Genomic DNA, 20320 nt, shown 5'->3' with positions numbered 1-20320 from the left:
ACAACGACAATCTCAGGGATCATTCACCACCCAGGCTTGTTCCCTCTGGATGCTTTCTGTAGCTTATCAACATTCTGCCTAAAACATGGCGTCCAGGCCAGAGCGCAATACTTCCCATGCAGCCCAACCAGGGCAGAGCACAGTGGGAATATTTCCAACTCTTTCTAGATGCTATACTTCTCTTCATGTAGACTGAGATTGCATTAGTTTGTTTTGGTTTGGAGGGTGGGGGAAAGGGGAAGCCCTATGTCTTCCCTCTTCAACATTTCAGGTTGCGAAAGCCAGTGGTGCAAGCTTCTGATGCAGTCATGGTTAAGTTACGCAGATCGCTAGGATGGACCACACGGACAAGAGGTAGTAACCCATGTCCTACACCACAGAGGCCTCTTCTTGAGGTCAGGTGACATTTAAATTCTCTTTAATGTTGACAAATATGTGTTATGTGTATTATCTCACTTGCTCCTCACAACAACCCTGGGAGGTGGGTGCTGTTATTATCATTCCTGTTCTACAGATGAGGAAATTGAGGCAGATAGAGGTTCAGTGACTTGCCCTGTATCACAAGGTTAGGAAGTATCTGGGGCTGGATTTGAACCCAGGTCTTCCTAACTCCAAGTCCAGTGCTCTGTGCATGGTGGCACCACTTGGCTAACCTCTAACACAGTTTTAGGAAAGGGACTTTCCTAAAGAAAAGGTCTGATCATGTTATTCTCCTACTCAATAAACTTCAATGGCTCCTATTGACTCTAGGACCAAATATTATTTCATATTCATCTCATCCTTTAAAATGTCTTCTTTTCTGTATTTCATGATGCATATAATTATTAGTATAATAATATAACCAGAGGCGTGTTAATAAATGCTTAACAGTGAGCTCTCTGAAAACACACAGTGCACTTTTAGATTTAATCACAGAGTTAGCTTGTGGCATAGTAAAGGTTCAAATCCAGCCTCAGACACTTCCTGGCTGTGTGACCTTGGGCATGTCACTTAGTGCCCTCTTTGCCTCAGTTTCCTCAATTGTAAAATGAAGATAATACTAGCACCTACCTTCCAGGGGGTTATTAAGATCTAATGAGAGCACAATGCCTGGCCATAGTAGACACTCAAGAAAACAATAAACCAAACCCTGATTTGGTAGCATTTGCTGATTTCTGAGGTGTGAATGCTCATGCTGAAAATTCAACAATCAACAATTTGAGGTGGCTCTAACACACCCTTATATGTTACTCAGACAATATTTGTAAATCTACAAATATTGGAGGTGTCCACTTCAATACATTTCGCTGGTAAGGGTGCCTTACCAAAAAGGGTTGGCAGCCGCTGCCTTAGGCTGCTTGCAATATATTCTCTTGGTATAATCCTAGAATTGTGAATTTCCAAGAGGCCTCAGCGGCCACATATTGTAGTCTGCCCACACCTGATAAAGGGTTACCACTGCAATATAGGAGGCAGGTGGTCACCCAGCCTTTGTTTTCAGATCTCCAGGGAGAGGGAACCTCTACCTTCTGAGCCAGCTGTTTCCACCATTTTCATTGTGAGGAAGTTTTCCCTCCCATCAAGTCTAAACTGGCCCCTTTATACCTTCTGCCCACTATTTCTAGTTCTGACCTTCAGGGTCAAACCCCACAAGTAGAGTTCCTTTTCCATATATGATACCCTTTCAAACACCTCAAGACAGTCATACTGTTCCCCCCACCTTCTCTTCTCTAATCTAAACACTCCCGGTTCCTTCAAATAGTCCTCGTATTGCACAGACTCCAAGCCTTTCACTCTTCTGGTTGCCTTCCTCTGGACAGTCTCCAGTTTATCCCTGCCCTTCCTCATTTGTGATTCCAGAACTGAACCAGATGCTTCAGTTGTTGTCTGACTGAGGTGGAATGGTTATTTCCTTATTCCCGGAGACTCCACTTCTCTTCCTGTAGGCCAAGTTTTCTTGGCTGTTGTATTAAACACTGTAGCCTCCCTGAACTTGCAGTCCCACTAAGACCCCCAGATCTTTTTCAGGCAAGCCACTACATAACTAAGCTTCCCCCATCTTGTGCTTGTGAAGTAGATTTTTTGAACCCAAATGTAGACTTTACATTTATCCTTATTAAATTCCACCTTATTAGATTCAGTGCAATGTTCTAAACCAGAAATTCTTGACCCTTTGTGTGTATGTGTGTGTGTCTAAGACCCTTCTAGCAGTTGAGTGGAGCCTATGGGATGCATTCTCACAATCATGTTTTTAAATGAATCAAGTAAAATATGTAAAATTGCAAAGGAGGCCAATCATGTTGAAGAAAAATATATATTTAGTCTCCATCCAAATTTGCATCCATTGACATTGTTCCATTCCAAGCATCAGCTGTCTCCTTTCTTAGATCCTCCTCTTTTCCCCAATATAGCTTTTTAAAAAAATCCCTATTTGTTGTATTGGCTTTCTTTGCTGGCCCCAGCTCAACCCTGACTTGGAAGTTCTTACATACAGTACTCCACCCCACTTTTGTATTTGTCCTCTGTTACCTGCTCTCACTCTCCTCTTACTTTCAGAATCTAAGTTAAGAATCTGGGAAGTTTTCTGAGTTGGACCTAGTTCCTAGTTCTGCTAGGAAAGAACTACCAGGATAGTTCTCTCTGGAGTAGTCTCCTAGCCTCTGGTGGAACAGGGGATGGTGCTGCAAGGTCTGGGTCCCTGATACTGGGGGCTTATCATTGCCATCCCAGATTATGTATGTCTCTACTCTAATGCCTTATGATGGTGAGGAGGTGCTTCTGGGTTCTCCAAAGCTCTGCCCATGGGTTCTATCAGCAGCTAGAAAGACTTGAAGTCAGTGTTGTTCAATAAGCACTTATAACATATCTACTATGTGTCAGACTCTGTGCTAAGTACTGCAGATACAAAGAAAGGCAAAAGACAGTCCTTGTTCTCAAAGACTGAGTGTCTAGTGACAGACTGGGTGTTTGCTGGTCTTGAAATGTTTGCAGAGGATAGACACCAAGTTGGCCACACCTGGTGAATTTTTTGGGCACAATAGCTCTCCAAGACTATCTACTCACATGTAGTGGGGTGGGAGAATCCCCTGTGATGAACTCATGGCTCCTTGAAACGTTGGAGTTTACAGGTACATAACTATGTGTAGTTACAAAGGCCTTTAAATATGTTCTCACTGGGTTCTTCCAACAATCCTTTGAGATTGGAAGGGATAATCTGGTTACTCCTATTTTACTGATAGAGAAACTGGGATCCAGAGAGCTAGAAGTCTATTCATATAGCTAGAACTCCTGTCTTCTACCTTTAAGTCTGGTGTACTTTTGATTGCATCATACTTCCCCGCAGGTGAGATGAGCCGTGTCTGGAGAGTAAAAGCTGATGTTCAGATTCAACTCTCAGGGGACTGACCCCTTTGTGTCCCGTTGGTGCAGGACAGTGAAGGCTTTCAGGTGGACAAGATATTTAATGGTAGTCTGACATTGTAAGAAAGAAGGCCAGAAGGAGGGCTAGAGGTTGGTAATGGGATCCTTGCTGCCATGAGAACCACCAATATCACCCCCAAGCAATTCATTAATATGGATTTTTTAAAGCGTTGACTGCACCTGGCACCGAGCCATCAATATCACCATCATTGCCAACAATATCACCATCACCATCATCACCATCAGTGATCACCACTTATGTCACCATCACTTTTACTATCATCTCCATTCTCAGGAATTATTAAGCTCCTACTTGGCTCAAGGTATTGGGTGAAGGGAGGCAAATAGATCTGCTCTCTTCCCAGTTGATGCTTCCAATCTAGGAACCCTTCTCAGCAACATGAAACCCAAGTCATCGGCTTCCTGTCCATCTACCTCTCTCCAGGGTCCCTGCTGGCCCTTTCCAACTGCCAGAGCTCTGAAGGCAAGGGCAGGGGGCAAGGAAGGAAGAGATTCCTCTTCCTAGGATCACATATGCTAACTTCTAGAGTTCTGGGGACTGGAAGACATCTCAAGAAGGTGATATGCAAGTGAGGCGGGAAGGCCATTTGTTTTTCTCTTTGTATTATCTGTCAGTAAAATCAGTCACACTATTGTGGGGTGTAGTGACCCCATCTGCCTCACTTTAACTTTAGATAATTGCAATCGGGCAGTCCTATGTGGAAGCAGGGGCCTGGACAAGATGACCTCTCATGGATCCTTCTAACTCTAGGATACTCTGAGCCCCTGAAGCCTTTCCTGGACACAGATAGCCCCGGGCAGCCTCTTCTCTTGGCTCTGTCATCTAGGAAGGGGAACATTTCCCTAAGCAAGCAGGGCTGGCAAGGGGACCCGATAATTTCCATCTCAGCTGGTTCCCTTCTGAGCAGGCCTGTGAGTGTTTTTCTGAGCTGTGCGTGGCCTGGGGTTTTCCAGTTGCTAGAGATCCCACCCAAAGTAAAGAGGATGAATAAACAATCACTGAGTTAGGCTGTGGGACCCTCCCTGCTGCTGGGGCCAACCAGTCATCCAGGGTTCGGTCAGGCCACGGTTAGGGGTGAGGAAGGAAGGGAAGAGAAAGGGGGGAATTGAGCTCTTCCTCAGGGGTCAGGAACCCTTGGCCGCCTGTGTTCTCACTGGCCTGGGCACATGTCCATCTATCTGTTCTTCCTATAGTGAGTTATTGGTGCCTGACGTATTGGGGTGGGGACTCTGGAGCTATCCCGGGCTGGGCTTCATCTGGGGTAATCTGATGGCAACTGAGGAGTGATCTGGGGAGTTGGGGAAGGGGGGTAGGCCCCAGGACCTTCCCTGGAGAGGTCCTTATAGAGAGGCCCTGCAGTCCAGAATCCCACGGCCCCTTTTCCAAGGTGCTGGAAGCTCTGCTTCCTTCAATAGAGTTCGGGCTTCCCTTTCCCTGTCTCCCTCAGGGCCTCTGCTGTGAATGGGGCCCTTCCTGTTGGAGCAGGTATCAATGGACTCGTCTGAGATTCCCTTTGTCCTTGGGCCTCACAGAGCTCCTGATCTAGGGCTCAGATCGAGGTCCCCTGAGGCCCCCTTCCAGAATGCTGCCGGGCCCCAGGGCCGGGCCTGCTTCTTGGACTCGCGTTTATTCTCGGCTGAATTGAGGGCTCTCCGTGGTGGATTTCAGGCTGGGGGAGTCGAGTGAGGTTCGGAGGGGCCTGGGGACAGTGCAGTTGGTTGGTGGTTCTGCTCCCAGAGACAGCATCTAAAGCATCTCTCCCTTGTTCTAAGGTCCTCACTTACCCTGTGAAATGACTTGGTCCGTGTCTCACTCTGAGGAAATGGCAGATCTCAGATGGTAAAGTTCAAACTCATGCCCTTTGACTCTAGGTCCTGCTATCAAAACCCAAATTACATTCCCATTTTACAGATGTGGAAATTGAGGGAGAGTTAGGTATATTCCCTTTTCTAGCAAGATGCACGGATGAGGGATTTAGGTCAGACTTAAGGAAGAACTTTCCATAACAGAGGGAACAGAATTTCCTTCTCAAGAATAAGTAATAATCTTTTTGGCATTACCTAGCCTTGGTATGGGCAACTAGGTGGCACAGTGGATGGAGTGTGGGGCCAGAAGTCAGGAACTGGTCCTGAGTTCAAATCTGGCCCCGATACTTACCAGCTGTGTGACCCTGGGCAAGTTACTTAAGTTTGCCTCAGTTTCCTTGTCTATAAAATGATCTGTAGAAGGAAATGACAGATCAGTCCAGCATCTTGGCCAAGAAAACCCCAAATGGGGTCACGGAGAGTTGGTAAGACTGAAAAAGGACTCAACAATAGCCACAACAAAGCCTTAGTATAGGAATACTCAGGATCTATCCAGGTACTTGGGGTATTTCAGAAGATAGCAATCTTAATCTCTCAAGGCCTCAGTTTCTCCGACTGTCAAAAGAGGCAGCTGGATTAGATGACCTCTGAGGTCCCTTGTGGGAGGGGATTGGAGGGATGGTGTAGTCATGAAAAAAATCATACTGTGGTGGGGGGAAACCTGTGGTCTTGAGGCCACACACCTCTAGGGCCTTAAATGTGGCCCTTTGACTGAATGCAAACTTCACTGGGTCCTCGGGAGCACACCCCTGTAACCAGACTTACGATTTCATCAGAATAGGGAAATCCCAAAGAGGCAGATTGTCTTCCAGCACACATTCTCACCTGCTTCTCTGCAGCTCTTTGTCTTAGAGGTGGCTGGGCCAATGAGTGGTTGAGTGACTTCCCTAGGGAAGTCAGTATGTGTCAGAGGCGAGACACCACGTCTTCCTGGCTGGGGTCTGAGGACTGATTTCTAGTCACATCTCCACCCTGCCTCTTGGCAGGCATAGTATTTTATATTTGCATACTGTGTAACAGGTTACAACTTTGACTTTATTCTGTTCAAAAGAAATAGGGCAACTCTGGGGAGTTGGAGAGGGCCTACCCAGGTCTACTGGCCTCTGAGTCCTTCCTTCTCTTATCTCCTTAATCTTCGTCAGGTACCACAACCTCCCTTCTCTTGTACCACACTTGTGTGTATACACACACACACACACACACACACACACACACACACACAGAATCCCCCGCCTCTCAGTAGCATAAAGTGGATAATAGAGATCCCCAGGGGGCACTTGGGCCATCTGCAATGCCCCTATGGGAGGGAGGTGCTATTGGCCCACTCCTCTCAGAAGGGAAGAGAACCTTCCTTGGAGCCTTAGAGGGAAGTGGCCCAGTTGGACAGTAATTCTAACCCAACTTCACCATTCCCTGGGGAGATACTTGGCACTGCTTGGGGCCCCTGGGCCAGGCAGGGATGGGTCACTGGTGCTCTGTGGGCTGAAGGGAGCTTCTCCCCAGTGCCAGGACTGGTTCCACAATGGCGTCCCCAGCCCGGGCAGGAAGCCCACTGACCAATAGAGGATGCCAGCCTCTGCCTGCCATGGATGTGAGAGCAGGCCCGGATGACTATCCAGACAGGAACTATGCTCCTCAACCCTCACTTTATCTCACACTGTCTCTTAAAAGAGGCAGAGGGCTTGGAAAGCAAAGCCCAAATCCTCTTTTGGGTGTGAGATGGGCAGGACTGGGAAACCTGTGGAAGGCAGCCCAGGCTTATCCAGCACCCTCCAGATAGCTAAGTGCTGAGGGGCCAAGAGCCACCTACAAAACTCAGGGCCAATGAAAGGTCACTCTGTCCAGCAGGCTCTGCTTTGGGGGAGGTGGGGGAAGCTGAGAAGGGAGGAGGGAGGCACCAGCTTCCCCCGGATTCCATTCTGCTTCCCTTTCACAGAAGGAGGGAGGGAGGGGCAACCTTTCCATTCTGTGGATGCACATTATGCGCGTGGGGCCAACTGGCTGGCCTGCCTGTGACTGCCTCCTGAGGCCAGTACACTAGCCTGGCTGGCTTAGGGCCTGGGCGTCTGTGGATACATGGACTATTTTACTCCCCAAGTTCTTTCTCACAAAACTCTGGAGCCTGAGCTCCCCCTTTCCCTTCCCCCTCCATCCAGGGCCCATAACAATGTCCCAGGTGCACATCTGGCCTGTCTTAAAAGCCCTGCTGCTACCAACAATAGAAAAACATATCCTCAAGCTAGCTAATGGTCCTTCCAGCTACGCTGTTTTATATATGTAGAAAAGCACATACACACACATACATATATAGGCATGTATGTCTATATATGGGATTAGAGTTGGAAGGGGCTTTTAGAGGTCATTTAGCCCAATTCTTTCATTTTTACAGAAGAGGAAATTGAGGTTCAGAGAGGTTATGTAACTTGCCTAGGGTCACACAGTTAGTGAGAGAAGCAATTCTTGCCTCCAGGTCTTTTTGACTCCCAGGTTATCTACTCTATCCACTATGCCATGCTATCTTTTTTTAAAAAAAAAGTATGTTTAATTTATGGAATAAAACAAGCATTTCCATAACATAGTACAATAAAAAAAGATTTAGCTTGGTACAGGGAAAAGAGAATAATAATAATAATAATAATAATAATAATAATAATAATAATTAATGATAGTTAACATGTATATGGTGCTTTGAGGTTCACCAAGTACTTTGCCAATATTATCTCATTTCATCTTCACGACAACCTTATCATCCTCATTTTACAGCTGAGTAAACAGATTACGTGACATGTACAAAGTAGCCAGAGTAACACCACTAGTCAAAATATCTGAGGCTGGATTGGAACTCAGCTCTTCCAGGACCAGTTCTCTGTCCACGCACTGCCTCGTTGCCTTTAAAAGGGCTTTCACTACAGAGTCAGGTTTGAATCCTAGACCTGAGTCTGTATAACTGTGTGATTCTGGACCAGTCATTTCACTTGCCTTGCCTTAGTTCCCGTGGCCCCATCCTCCTATGATTTCCATGGGTAAAATATGGGTGCACCCGTTGGGGAGTGGTGAGGGTCCCTGATTTGGAGTCGAGATCAGGATTGGAATTCAGGCTTTGCTGTTCACTAGCTGGGGCCCCTTGGTTAGCTTACTTGACATCTCTGGGCCTCAGTTTCCTCTTCTGTAAAATGAGGGGTCCCCTCTGAAGCCCATTGACTGCTAACATTCTCTAGTCCTTACATTCCTCCAGTAGAATGGAGCCCCTTGAGGGCAGGGGTTGTTTTGTACTCCCTGTGCCTTGCACTTAGCGTGCCCTTAACCTTCTATTGAATTGAACAGAATTCTTTGACATACTGCATACGTGCATGTATTTAGGCAGCTGCCTTTGCCCACCTGTATTTTAACTTTATTTTTTTAATCTTCTAACCTTTTGAAATTCCAGCAAAGAACAACCTTGTCCATGTTCTTAAACCCAAACTTGAAATTATCGTGGGTACAAACCAACCAGAGGGATGTTTTCTGCTAACCCAGGGCCAGCCCCTGAAGTCCACTGGTCTTCCTGGCAGGGGCACAGGGTGGGAGCCTCACCCGGGAGAGGCCAGCACCTGGGAATGTCCCACCTACCTCCTCACTGGCTTGTTTCTCAATAAGCTTGAAATCTCAGATCATTCTTCTCCCTCTTTCTACTTTTCCTTCACGCTGCCATCCCCACTCCCAGTACTCTGCCCTGTCGCCTCTTTCCCTGACCCTCTCAGCTCCACAGGCTTGAATTCCTGGGTTTTCTTCTCCTTTCTCTGAAAAGGGAAGAGGTCCCCTGGAGGACTGGGGGTGGGGGATGGGAATGTGAACTGGAGGAGGGACTGGGGGTGAGATGAGTGTTGTACAAATTCTTTCCTTCTGCAGTCCCATGTTCCTGGGCCTCGTTGCTCCCTCCTGGCTCTGCCAAATTCCTACCCAGCAGGAGATTCTGGTTCCCAGGCTTTGCCGCATCCCCTGGCCAGCTCCCATGGGGCAATGCTCTCTACAATTCCTACTGGAGCCAACTCTCGATTACCCAGATTTGAGGATCGCTTCTGATAACCACTCATTGGCTTGGCTGCTCTCTCTATGTTCCAAAGGCTTTTTGTGTTGTCTGCTGTTTTGAATTACATAGGCCTCTTCTTCCAAATTCGTCCCTAGATTATCTGTGGTCAGGTCAGCAAAATCCCTTTGTTACTAGGCAGGGGATTAGGCTGCTGAGCCTTGAATGTTATAAACAGGGCTCCCATTGCTCCCCCCACAGGCCAGAAGGCCCATCTTCCCAGCTGATTTCAGGCGTGGTATCATCCTGGAATCAGGGAGGACACCTGGAGGGAATGGACAAAAAGTCTGGGGCCGCCTAGGCCTGAGTCTTCCCTGCTGGAATACCAGCTTCTCAACAAACAACCCCTCCCAGTCCTCTTCCACATCTCCATCTCTCTGTCCCTATTGTTTTTCTATCTCAAAGCTGTCTGTCTCCTGTCCATACCCTGACCACAGCCTATTTTGCCCTCTGTCCATAGCTCTACTCCAACCCATCGAATCTGACCCATGGCCACACCTTCATCCTAATCAGTTAATCTCTGTTCTAACTTCATTCACCCCAACCTCTATGTTGATCCGATCCCACATTTCTGGTCCTACCCTACCCATCTTTCTAACCCAGTACCTTCTATCCGTCCATATGTTGACCCTGACCTATTTGTCCTCTGTAACTCCATCCAACCACCTTAATCTGACCCATGTCCACCCCTTCATTCCAATCTTTCTTCCTCTGTTTCCACCTTCATTCTGCCTGCCTCATCCCTTTCTCTCTACCGTCCCATCCTCTAAATGCCAGCCCTTGTCCCTCACTTCTTTCTGAACTCCCTGCAGCTGTCCCAGCCACCCCAGTCTCTCCTGATGTCAGTGGGTCAGTCAATAAGCATTTATTAACTGGCCACTATGTGCCAGGCACTGTGTTAAGGGCTGAGGATACAAAGAAAGGGAAAAAAAACCCCATGGTTCCTGCCTTCAAGGAGCTTATCATCTAACGGGAGGAGACAACATTGATGAGAAATATTGCCTGAGCTGAGTTCTCTTCTGGACCTTTAGGGGAGGAGAAGGAAGAGGAAGAGAAGAGGAAAGGGAAGAACACAGGCACAAGTCCAAAAGCTGGGTGGGACAGGCAGCTGAACTGATTTCTTTTGTCTTAGCCTCATGCTCTAAAGCTGGAAGAGGCCCTGGAAAGGGACGTCTCTCGAATTCATCCCTCTTGCCCAGCTGTTATCTCTGAATGATCGGGACCCTTCCGTTGTCTCCCTATTCCTTCCATTCTCTAGCACACTTGGCCTGAAGTCCTGCCCTCTGACCTTCTCTGCTCCGCTTCCACCGTCTTCACTCTTCTCTATGTCCTTGAGTGGCAATCCCTGACTGACATCTCCAGCTTGGTGCTGTTCCCTTGATCACAAGATCATCCTTGGGTCATCCTTGGGCTTGGGGAGAAGGCAGGGCTGGCTTGTGGAAAACCTGAAGGTTGTGAAGATATGACCTGTGCCCTAATAGTGGTGAAGTTGGGGCCCGGATCACGTGTTTCTTCATCGAGTTCAGGTTGGCCTTTGGGTATCCCCTCCCTCAGGTACACATCCCTATGCTATTCCTCGACTACCTGGGGCATCCCTTCCTCTGACCCATTCTAGAACTTTGATGATGCCCCAGACTTTTCCCTCCCCATCCCTTCACCACAGCTTAGTCCTGTGTATCTATTCCTTCAGGAAGCTAACTTCTGCTAGCTCACAGTAGGTGCTAATGAGTCAATCAGATGAAAATACCGGCTAATTTGTTCCTGTATTCCTGACAACAGAAGGTCTTTTCAATTCAGTTACCAATGCATTTGTCTCCAGAAAGTCTCCTTAGGGCTAGGGGCAGCAATTTCATCTCTAGGCCTTAGTTTATTCATCTGTGAAGAGAGAGGATTTGGACTAGATGCCCTTCCTGGGGCAACTAACTTAACCTCTGTTTGCCTCAGTTTTCTCAACTGTAAGATGGGGATAATCATAACACCTACCTTCTGCAGCTGTTGTAAAGTGCTTAACATAGTGCCTGGCACATAGTAGATGCTATAAAAATGCTAACTATGATCATCATCATTATCATCATTATCATTAACTTGAGTCTCAGTGTCTGCCTCTGTAAAATGGGGATAATCGTACTCACATTGCCTACTGGTTACAGTCTGAATTAGGTTGTAAGTGGACACTGTGCAAATGTCAGCTATCAGGTAGAGAAGTGTGTAGTGTAGGAAGCTAGGGAAGGGAAGACCTGCATTCCATCCCAGCTCTGCCATTATCTTGCTTCTAACACCTTGGGTAAACTGCTGAACTTGCCTGGGACTCACCTATAATGTGGGGGAGGGGTGGTCTGGAGAAGAGCATCTCCAAAGTCCCTTCAGACTCCTAAACTATTTTTACTTCATATAATTTAATTTAATAAGTTACTTTTGACTGTTCAGAGTCTTGAGATCAGAGAGTGAGGGGTATGTGGAGGGGATGGTGGGGCATTGACCCGAATGCTCAGTGAGACAGGAGAGGGAACTTTATTATCTGTAGTCATTCCTTCCCTCTCCCATTCAATTAGCTCATGGTTGAAGCTAATGGGGAAAGAGCCAAGGCCGGGTCTTCTAGTGGATGAGAAACAGTGTTGCCCAAATAGGGCCTTGCCCAGGACTCTCTTCATAGTGGGGTCCCCTAGAATCTCAGCAAACCACAGAGAAGAGACCTAGGGAGGTGGCAGCTGCCTTAGAGATCTTCCAAGGCAGGGAGTCAGATTTCTTAGTAGACCCCAACCTACTGGGGGACCTCTGGGCTCCAGAAGTAGCTGGAGGCAGGGCCTTAGAGAAAGCAAGTATTCTGACATGGTTGGCAGAGGGTTAATTTTGCCCAGTGGGGACCCTGCTACCTGAGGGCCAGAGAAAGGGGGGGTGGGAAGCATTAAGATAGGCTTCCCCTACCAGCCCTGCCCATGGTGGCCCACCACACCTCCACCTGAAAGAGACCTTGCTCAGATGCCCCCCAGCTCCTTCCATCTGTCCTTGCCTCTCTTGGCATGAGAAACAGTGTCTATTGGACGGTGTGCTAGACTTAGAGTGAGGAGGCTTCACTTTAAACCCTGGCCCTGACACCCAGCTGGCTCTCCTGCCAGTGGCTCTCCCTCCCTGGGCCTCAGTTTCCTCATCTGTAAAATAGGGATGATAATGCCCAATTATGTCCCTCAAGGGGTGCTGGGAGGGAAGCACTTTGGAAGCCTTCAAGGGTTATTTAATGTGTTATGCTAGAGAACTTTGAGGTTTACCAAATGGCGGCCTCGCAGTAGCCTTGGGAGGGGTGGTATGGATAGTCTTCCACTTTCCCAGATTAGGAAGGTGAGGTTTAGACAGACTAAGTGACTAGGTCAAGGTCACAGCTAATAAGAGGAAGAGCCAAGATTCCAAGGGTATCCTGGTGAAAAAGAGAGAGTCTTGCCCACCCAGGGCCTCACCCAGGGCCTCACTCAGGGCCTCACCCAGGGCCCTGTACGTAGTGGACACTGGACAAAGACTGGTATATTGGCTTGCTGGAAAGACCTTCCAGGCCTGTGAGTCTAGGACACGTCCAAAGAAAATAAAAATATGGCACTCAATCCTTCCAGAGGCCTTAGGATGTGCATGGCATAGGTGCTACTTAGCATTCCCTTTTTTATAGTTGAGGGCACTGAGGCTCACAGGGACAAAGTTATGCACCTAGCAAGGAGCAGAGCTGGGATGCAAGCCTGCTGCCAAGGGCTCTGTCCACTCGGCCCCACCTGCCTCCTTAAAGGTCTCTGCTGAGCTCACAAGAGGCCAGTGGACACAGGGCGCTGGTGTTCTCCTGTCTTGCTAGAATGGAGAAGCCCATTGGCTGACCCTCCCACCCTGCCTGTTCGGCAGTCGGCCTTGGCAGCCGTGCAGGGAGATTATTCGGCTCGGAAACAGCCTCCGCTTTCAATTTCTCTTGGGAGGAACCAGTCTTTTCCTGAGGTTTCTTTCATTCAGGGATGGTGAATGGGTCATTGCTGAATGTAGCAAGTGCAGGGTACAAAGACTCCAGTCCCAGGCTTGGGAGGAGGGTGGGGTGGACTAAGAAGATGTACAAGCCGCTCACTTCAAGAGCTTGTGTGTGTGTGTGTGTGTGTGTGTTGTGTGTGTGTGTGTGTGTGTGTATGAACAACCCTCAGGGCTCTTTGTTTGGCCAAACTGGGGCTGTGTTGATCAGTGGTCAGCTTTGCTCTCAATGCTTATCAACGGTCAGAGCTTTGCTCTGCCTCAGTTAACCTCTCCAAGAGAAATCTTGTGAGGATTGTTCTCTTTCCCCATCTTTGTTTGATTAGAAGAACATAAACTCCTTGAGGACAGGGAGTATTCTTTTGTCTGGGCCAGTACAGGGACAGGCACACAGCAAGTTTTTAATAAATGCTTGTTGAATTGAATTAAACTTGGGCATTTTACACCTTTTTGGGATCATGGACCCCTCCGCCAGTGTCTGGTGAAGCCTCTGGACCCCTTCTCAGAATAGTGACTTTTTAAAAAATTCATGATTGAAAGGAATGCCAAATTTCTGTTAAATGTTAGTGAAAATGATGATGTAATTTTTTTCCCATCTGAGTTCACAGACCCCTTGACATCTAACTGTGGTTTCCACATCAAGACCCCCAGATTTAACTGAATTTAGTTGTTTGGTCCTGATGTGGGGAGTGGGGTGAGTGAAGAGGAAATGCTGTCTTATCTGTAGCTGCTTGAATATGCTTCTCATAGCTCTTCAAGTCCCTACCATTGCCTTGGGAACGAGTACTCCACTGATGGAGACTGTCACCCTCCTGTAACTTAGCTGTCCATCTCTGGGAGCTGCTGTGGCTGAAACTCACACCTGGAATCAAGAGCCCTCTCTAAACTTCGCTTGGGCCTCCCTCTCTTCTCTGAAGATGTTGCCCAGGGGGTCTCTGGGTATGGGACATTGTGTAGATGCCTGGGCTAGTTCCACTGAGAGGCTTTTTCTTTCTCTTGTTATAAGGGCATGGTAGGGGAGAGGAGAAGGATATGCCGGGAAATGAAGGTGATGTGAAAATGAAAGCTTAACAGTAACAATTTTGTTAACAAGTAAACTAAACAGACTCATAGCTCACCGTGGAGCCTTTGCTTAAAACTGCGGCAATTTGTAGCACCATTCAGAGTTTCCACCTTGCTGGTATAGCCTTCAAGAACTCAAAGTCACCTCCATGCCCTGGTGACTATCAGAGAAGGACTCTGGTGGAAGTCCTCTAAATGTCCATCTTGCTTTATTAACTCAGAAGGTTCTGCCTGTAATGTCCTCCTCCTTCTTCGCCTAAGTACCAATCACACTTAAAAGCCTACCTCAAATGCCACTTTCCATCACTTGCATTCATCCTCCAGTCAGCCACCAGAGTGATCTTCCTAGAGGACAGGCCTGTGCCTGTCACCTACTTAGTAATGTCCAATGGACCCCTTTTAGCTCCAGAATCAAATATAAGAAATCTGACTCCTTCACCTTGAAGATCTCTAAGGCAGCTGCCACCACCTTGGACCTCTCCTCTGTGGCTTGCCTTCCCTCCTCCCCAAGCCTTTCCTTCCTGTCTTCTCACACTTTATCCCCCAATATGTCCTCTGTAATTCAGCAACACTGGTCTTCTCACTGTTCTTCAAACACAACACTCCACTTCCTGACTTTGCACTGGCCGTCGCCCACGTTTGCAGTGTTTCACCTCTTGGCTTTCCTGGATTCCTCTAAGACTCAGTTCAAAACCCATATTCTGCAAGATGCCTTTCCCAGTTCCCCCTCCCCCCTACCATATCCCTTATCACCCTAGTGCCTTCCTTCTGAGATTCCACTTCTGCTGTGTATATCCTATTACGAATATTTTTTGTTGTTGCATATTATCTTCTCTATTGGAATGTGAACTTCTTGAGGGTAGGGCCCTGTTTTTACCTTTCTTCAAATCCCCAGTGCTTACTAAATGTTTGTTGACTGACTGACTGACCGATTGATGGACATCTGTCCTCATAATAAAAATTTCCGTAGCACTTGGAAGTTTAATTCAAGCCCACTGTAGCATCCTTACGATGGATGAATGTGTCTGACCCAATTATTGTTGTGCCCAGCTAACACAGGAAGGAGATCAACAGAGCTGGGATGCTTCTCTGGAGAAGGAGTCTGGCCTCTGGCACACAGATACTCTTCTCCAGGATGGGGACCAGCCTAACCCCGTGTTCAGGGCTGGCCTCCAGGTTTGGTATCGCCAGTGCCTGGAACGCAGTAGATGATTCGTAAATGCCTGTTGACTGACCCATGGGTACTTAGGCTGGGGTAACTGGGTTTCCATCTCTTCCCCCAGGTCAGGTGGCAGCCCTCAAGCTCACCACTCCATACTCCCTCTACGTCTGCCCCGAGGGGCAGAACGTCAGCCTGACCTGCAAGGTCTTGGGCCCACTCGCAGACCGACATGATGCACTCTATAAGACGTGGTACATGGGCCACCAAGAGAACCAGAGCTGCTCAGAGAGAAGGCCCATCCGCAATGTTACAGATCGAGAGCTGCACCCGCACCATGGCGGGCATCACAACACCAACAGCAGCCAGAATCCTGCTGGGCACAAGGACCTCACTCTGCACCATGGAGTGGAGCTGAGCTCCGACCACCACGGGAACTTCTCTGTCACCCTGCTCAACCTGACTGTGCAGGACAGTGGCATCTACTGCTGTCTGGTGGTGGAATTTAACCACCATCACTCTCAGCAGATGGTCCACGGTATTGTGGAGCTCCAGGTGCAGAAAGGTGAGCCCTTGTGCACCGGTGACAGCGTGGCATGTGTCTGGCGCTGTGGGAGTGTGGAGGAAAGTAAGTGTGTGATCGTGTGACTGTGGGAGCACGTGTGGCACTCATCAGGTTCAGAACTGAGAGCAGCCTTCCAGTCTCATCCGCTTATGTTACAATGTGGAAACTGAGGTCTTCATGGGTGAACTGCCTAGCTAAATTCAAGTTGGTTATAAGGGGTAGAGCGGGGATTTGAACCCAAGCTGTGTGTGTGTGTGTGCATGTATGTATGTATGTGTGAGACAGATGCACACACACACACACACACACACACACAGGGGACATACGATGATGGGAGAATGTCATTAAATACGGGAGTAGAAAACATTACATTTGTTCCTATGATGAGTGAGATTGAGTGTTGCTAATGCGAAGGCCTCGGAATCTCCCATTAGCATGGATAGAACATTTAAGATGCTGCTGTGTGTTTGGGTTAGCGTGTGCCTGCGTGCAATTCCACGAGGGCATGAGTGTGAGGATCTGTGCAAATGTACAGTCAATGCATCAGCAGGCTTCTCACCTAAAAGCAGGGACAGGAAGAAGGGATTTCACCTCATTCGTTCTCTCTTTCTTTCCATAGGCCAAGCCCCACTCTCCAAATGCATATTGCACCCAGCCTCCACCCAGGAAAGTGAAAGTAAGAATCCTCCTTCTCTCTCTCTCCTCTTCCCCTTAGCATGCCCTAGCATGTTCCTGACCCCTTGGGGCCAAAAACACCAGATGGCAAATTGCCCAGCACCAGTGCTGGCATGTGTGTGGGTCCCATAAGCCTCTTACCTCCTTTCGAGTGATGGGGAGGGGGTGAACAGGGGAGAGGATCAGACTGGGCCAGGCCTGGAAGCCTGGTGAGAGGCTCTTTAGCAGGGGAGCCCCATAGAGCCTTAGGCCACAAGCAGACCACAGAAGGTCCAAGTCAGAAGGTAGGAGGCTGCCTGTGGGAATGCCCCTGAGGCTCCCCAGCTCCTTGATGAAGTACAACTCCAGGAGGATTGTGGGGATTCTTCCCAGAAGAGGCCAGGAAGGTTCCCACTGTTCTAGGTGACTAGGCAGGTCAGAGCACGACTTCCACTCTCCTCTACCCCCTCTTTTTAAACAATGCCAATCCTACAAGTTAGCTTAGCTGATGATGTGTCTGATCTTGGCCTCTGTGTTGAGTTAAAGGCCTACAATCCCATTTCACAGAACTCTGCCCCTTCCTTAAGCTTGAGTTTGGACCCTGTAGTTAGCGTAACAGAAGATTGACTGTTAGAATCGGCGTTAGGAGAGCCAAGGTTGGAATCCTGCCTCTGACACTGTTTTGTTACGTGGCTCTAGTTACTCAACTGGTCTGAGCCTCAGTTTCCTTATCTGTAAAATAGGGATAACAATTGCATCTGCCTCACAGGCTTGTTGTGAGGAAAAAAGGAGATAGTGGATGGGCTAGATGCCTTTTAAGGTCCCTTGCAGATCTAAATCTGATTCCTGTGACTTGGTTGAAGTTCAACAGGAAATAAAAATGTCAGATGTGAGGAACTGCAGCATGGTGGAAAGATTTGGAGACACAGGACTTGGGTTCCAGTCCTAACAACCTAGTAGTCTTGGGCAAGTCACTTGCATTCTTTGGGCCTCAGTTTCCTTACCTGGAAAATGAAGGGGTCATACTAGATGACCTCCAGGGTCCCTTCTAATTCTATAATCTATGTAAATCATTCTGTAATTAATACAGTACTTTGACAACCTATAATTTTGTGGTGGTCAGTACTCCCTTTACTGATGGAAAAAGCGCTAACTCAGTGTGAACTGTTATACTTTATGTTACACGTCTCTGAGCTCCACCCCAATCCTGAACTCTGTCTGGGTCACCTGTCCCCTCCCTCTGAGCCCTCACCCTCATCTTGGATGCAGAAGTTTAGTCTCAGATGGCTGCTTATCTACTTTCTAGTGCTTCTTAGGTAGATGTTTGGGGGAGGACCTCAGGGAAGAAGAGGGAAGGGAACCTGAGGGCTACCCTATTCTAGCCCTTCAGCTTGGAGGCAGCAACTTCCTCCCTTTCCTAGTCACTTCCCTCTTCATCTGGCCTGAGGGTATTAACAGTAACTACTCTTGGGCAATCAGGGCTGGAGATGTCCACCCCTTGGCTTCGAGACCCGACTGTCATTAGAGGATGTGGGGACCATGAAGGGGCAGGTGATTCCTCTCCACCCACCCCAATCCAATTGCCTTCCCTGCCCTAATTATGGTTGATGACTTTCCATGTGTGAGGTGGGAGGGTGATGTTCGGCCTCCCTGAGGCTATGTCCCCTGGAGGGAATCAGTGGAAAGGGAAAAGGACCCCCCCCATTAAAAAGGTAAGATTCTGGCTTCCATGTTCCTCATTTATAAAAGCAAGAAGGTTAGACACCATCAGTTCTACCCAGACTGCCTCCAGGGCCCAAATTCAAGATTAGGGGCAAGATTGAATTCTGAATTCTGAATTCTGAGGCTCTGAGTTCAGGAAGAAGACAAGGATCAGGCATCTAGTCTGCTGAAGTAATCAGTGAGACTTTGTTTTTGAAACAAGGGAGAGGGGCAGTAATGGTCTGATCTGTTGAGCCCTCTAGCACTGTGGAAACCAGCCTGGCCTCCTCTGGGAAGAGCCCCCATATCTCTTCCTGCGTCCTGGCCTGATGAGGAGCTGGGAAGCCAATGGAGACATCCCCACAAGGATCTTCTTGGGACACTTCTTAGGCTTTTAAATCCTATGAGCCCACCACAAAGTATTGAGCTCTGGAGGAGAAGGGCCTGGGACAGCCCAGGACATTTTTTCAATGAATTTCACCTCTACAGGTAGGTACTTTATAGCCAGTCAGAGCCTAGTCAATAGGCACTTATTAAACACCTACTGTTTGCCAGGTTCTGTACTAAGCAGTGGGATACAAAGAAAGATACAAAGACAGTCTCTGCCTTCAGGGAGCTCACGTTTTAATGGGAAAAACTAATCAAATAACTCTGTACAAACAAGACATGTGCAGGATAAATCGGAGGTAATTGGAGGAAAGGCACTAGCCTCAAGGGGGACTGGGAAAGGCTTCTTGTAGAAGGGGTTTTAGCGGAGACTTGAAAGAACCAGGGACTCTTGAGATGGAGATAAAGAGAGAGAGAGTTCTGGGCAAGCGGGACAGCTGCTTGGGGGACGGGGGTGAGGAAGGCTCAGAGGCCATCTTTGTGTTATCCTTTATTTTGGACTTACCTACCTAAGACTGCTTGCTTCAGCAGGAGGCTGGGGAAGGAATTCAGTCCTCCTTGGCTTTGAGGGGGGGTATCTGCAGTTGCCTTCTCATGCCAGGAAATCAAGCTTGGGGCACAAACAGGGAAGGAGAAGGCATGGCAGGGTTCTCTTTTCATGTCTGGGGGTTATGCAGTCCCAGGGTACAGTGTCCTCACAGGGAGACGTTCACTGTTGGGGATGAAGACTGGGGAAGCAGATAGACTTCTAAAGGCCCATGTCCCTAGGAAGTGAGGAGTCAGATGGAGTCCCTACACTCCTGAAGTGTAGAGTCTAGTTTCTAGTAACTAAGAGGGGAGGTCCAATGATCTCTCATCTTCTCCACAGTTTGTCTCTCTCTTGGGCACCAAATGCCCTAAGATTTCCATCTTCCTCACCATAAACCAAGTAATAAACTAAAATATGTTTACTGGGCAAATCCCAAACAGAATCTCTACATTAAATTTTGACTGAATCGGCTAGTTATTTCTAAAACTATGCAATCAATACATTTTCATTTTACCTCGTTGTGACCTCAGTTTCCCCATCTGAAAAATGAGAAGTTTGAATTAGATGGTCAGTAAGGCTCTTTCCAATTCAAATTTTCTGTGTTCTGTGGGCCCTTTCTAGCTCTGACATTCTATGTTCTAAGATCCCTTCCAGTTCAGACATTCTGTTTTGATATTCCAGGCCTCTCCTAGCTCTGATATTCTATGTTCAAAGGCCTCTCCTGGCACTGATATTCTGTGTTTTAAGGTTTCTTCTAGCTTTGCCCTTTTATGTACTAAGGCCCCTCCCAGCACTGATATTCTGTGTTCTAAGGCCCCTCCTAGCTGTCATTCTATCTTCTAAGGCCCCTTCCAACTCCGATATTCTGTGTTCTAAGATTTCTTCCAGCTCTGACATCCTATGTTTTAAGGTCCCTTC

At 47.9% G+C, this 20320-nt stretch overlaps 2 protein-coding genes across 6 annotated transcripts in view; one reads left to right on the top strand and one right to left on the bottom strand.

Moving 5' to 3' along the window:
• The window catches only part of CDH23 (cadherin related 23), a 606235-nt gene that overhangs the window by 63631 nt on the left and 522284 nt on the right, over positions 1-20320 (bottom strand). The gene's annotated exons all lie outside the window — the stretch shown is intronic.
• VSIR (V-set immunoregulatory receptor) overlaps positions 1-20320 on the top strand; it is a 61537-nt gene that overhangs the window by 27626 nt on the left and 13591 nt on the right. For 4 of the 5 annotated variants that reach the window (XM_020994440.2, XM_020994438.2, XM_020994437.2 and 1 more), the window contains exons 2-3: positions 15691-16131; positions 16751-16807. In XM_020994440.2, the coding sequence (XP_020850099.1) occupies positions 15691-16131; positions 16751-16807 (498 nt within the window). Of the gene's footprint in view, positions 1-271; positions 355-15690; positions 16132-16750; positions 16808-20320 lie in introns of all 5 variants that reach the window. The other variant, XM_020994439.2, reaches the window with a different exon arrangement.

Source organism: Phascolarctos cinereus, unplaced genomic scaffold (genome assembly GCF_003287225.1).
Source record: "Phascolarctos cinereus isolate Bilbo 61053 unplaced genomic scaffold, phaCin_HiC Scaffold_3;HRSCAF=262, whole genome shotgun sequence".
Lineage (NCBI taxonomy): Eukaryota > Metazoa > Chordata > Mammalia > Diprotodontia > Phascolarctidae > Phascolarctos > Phascolarctos cinereus.
The sequence above is the reverse complement of the archived record's forward strand: the minus strand, read 5'-3'. Positions and strand labels throughout refer to the sequence as shown.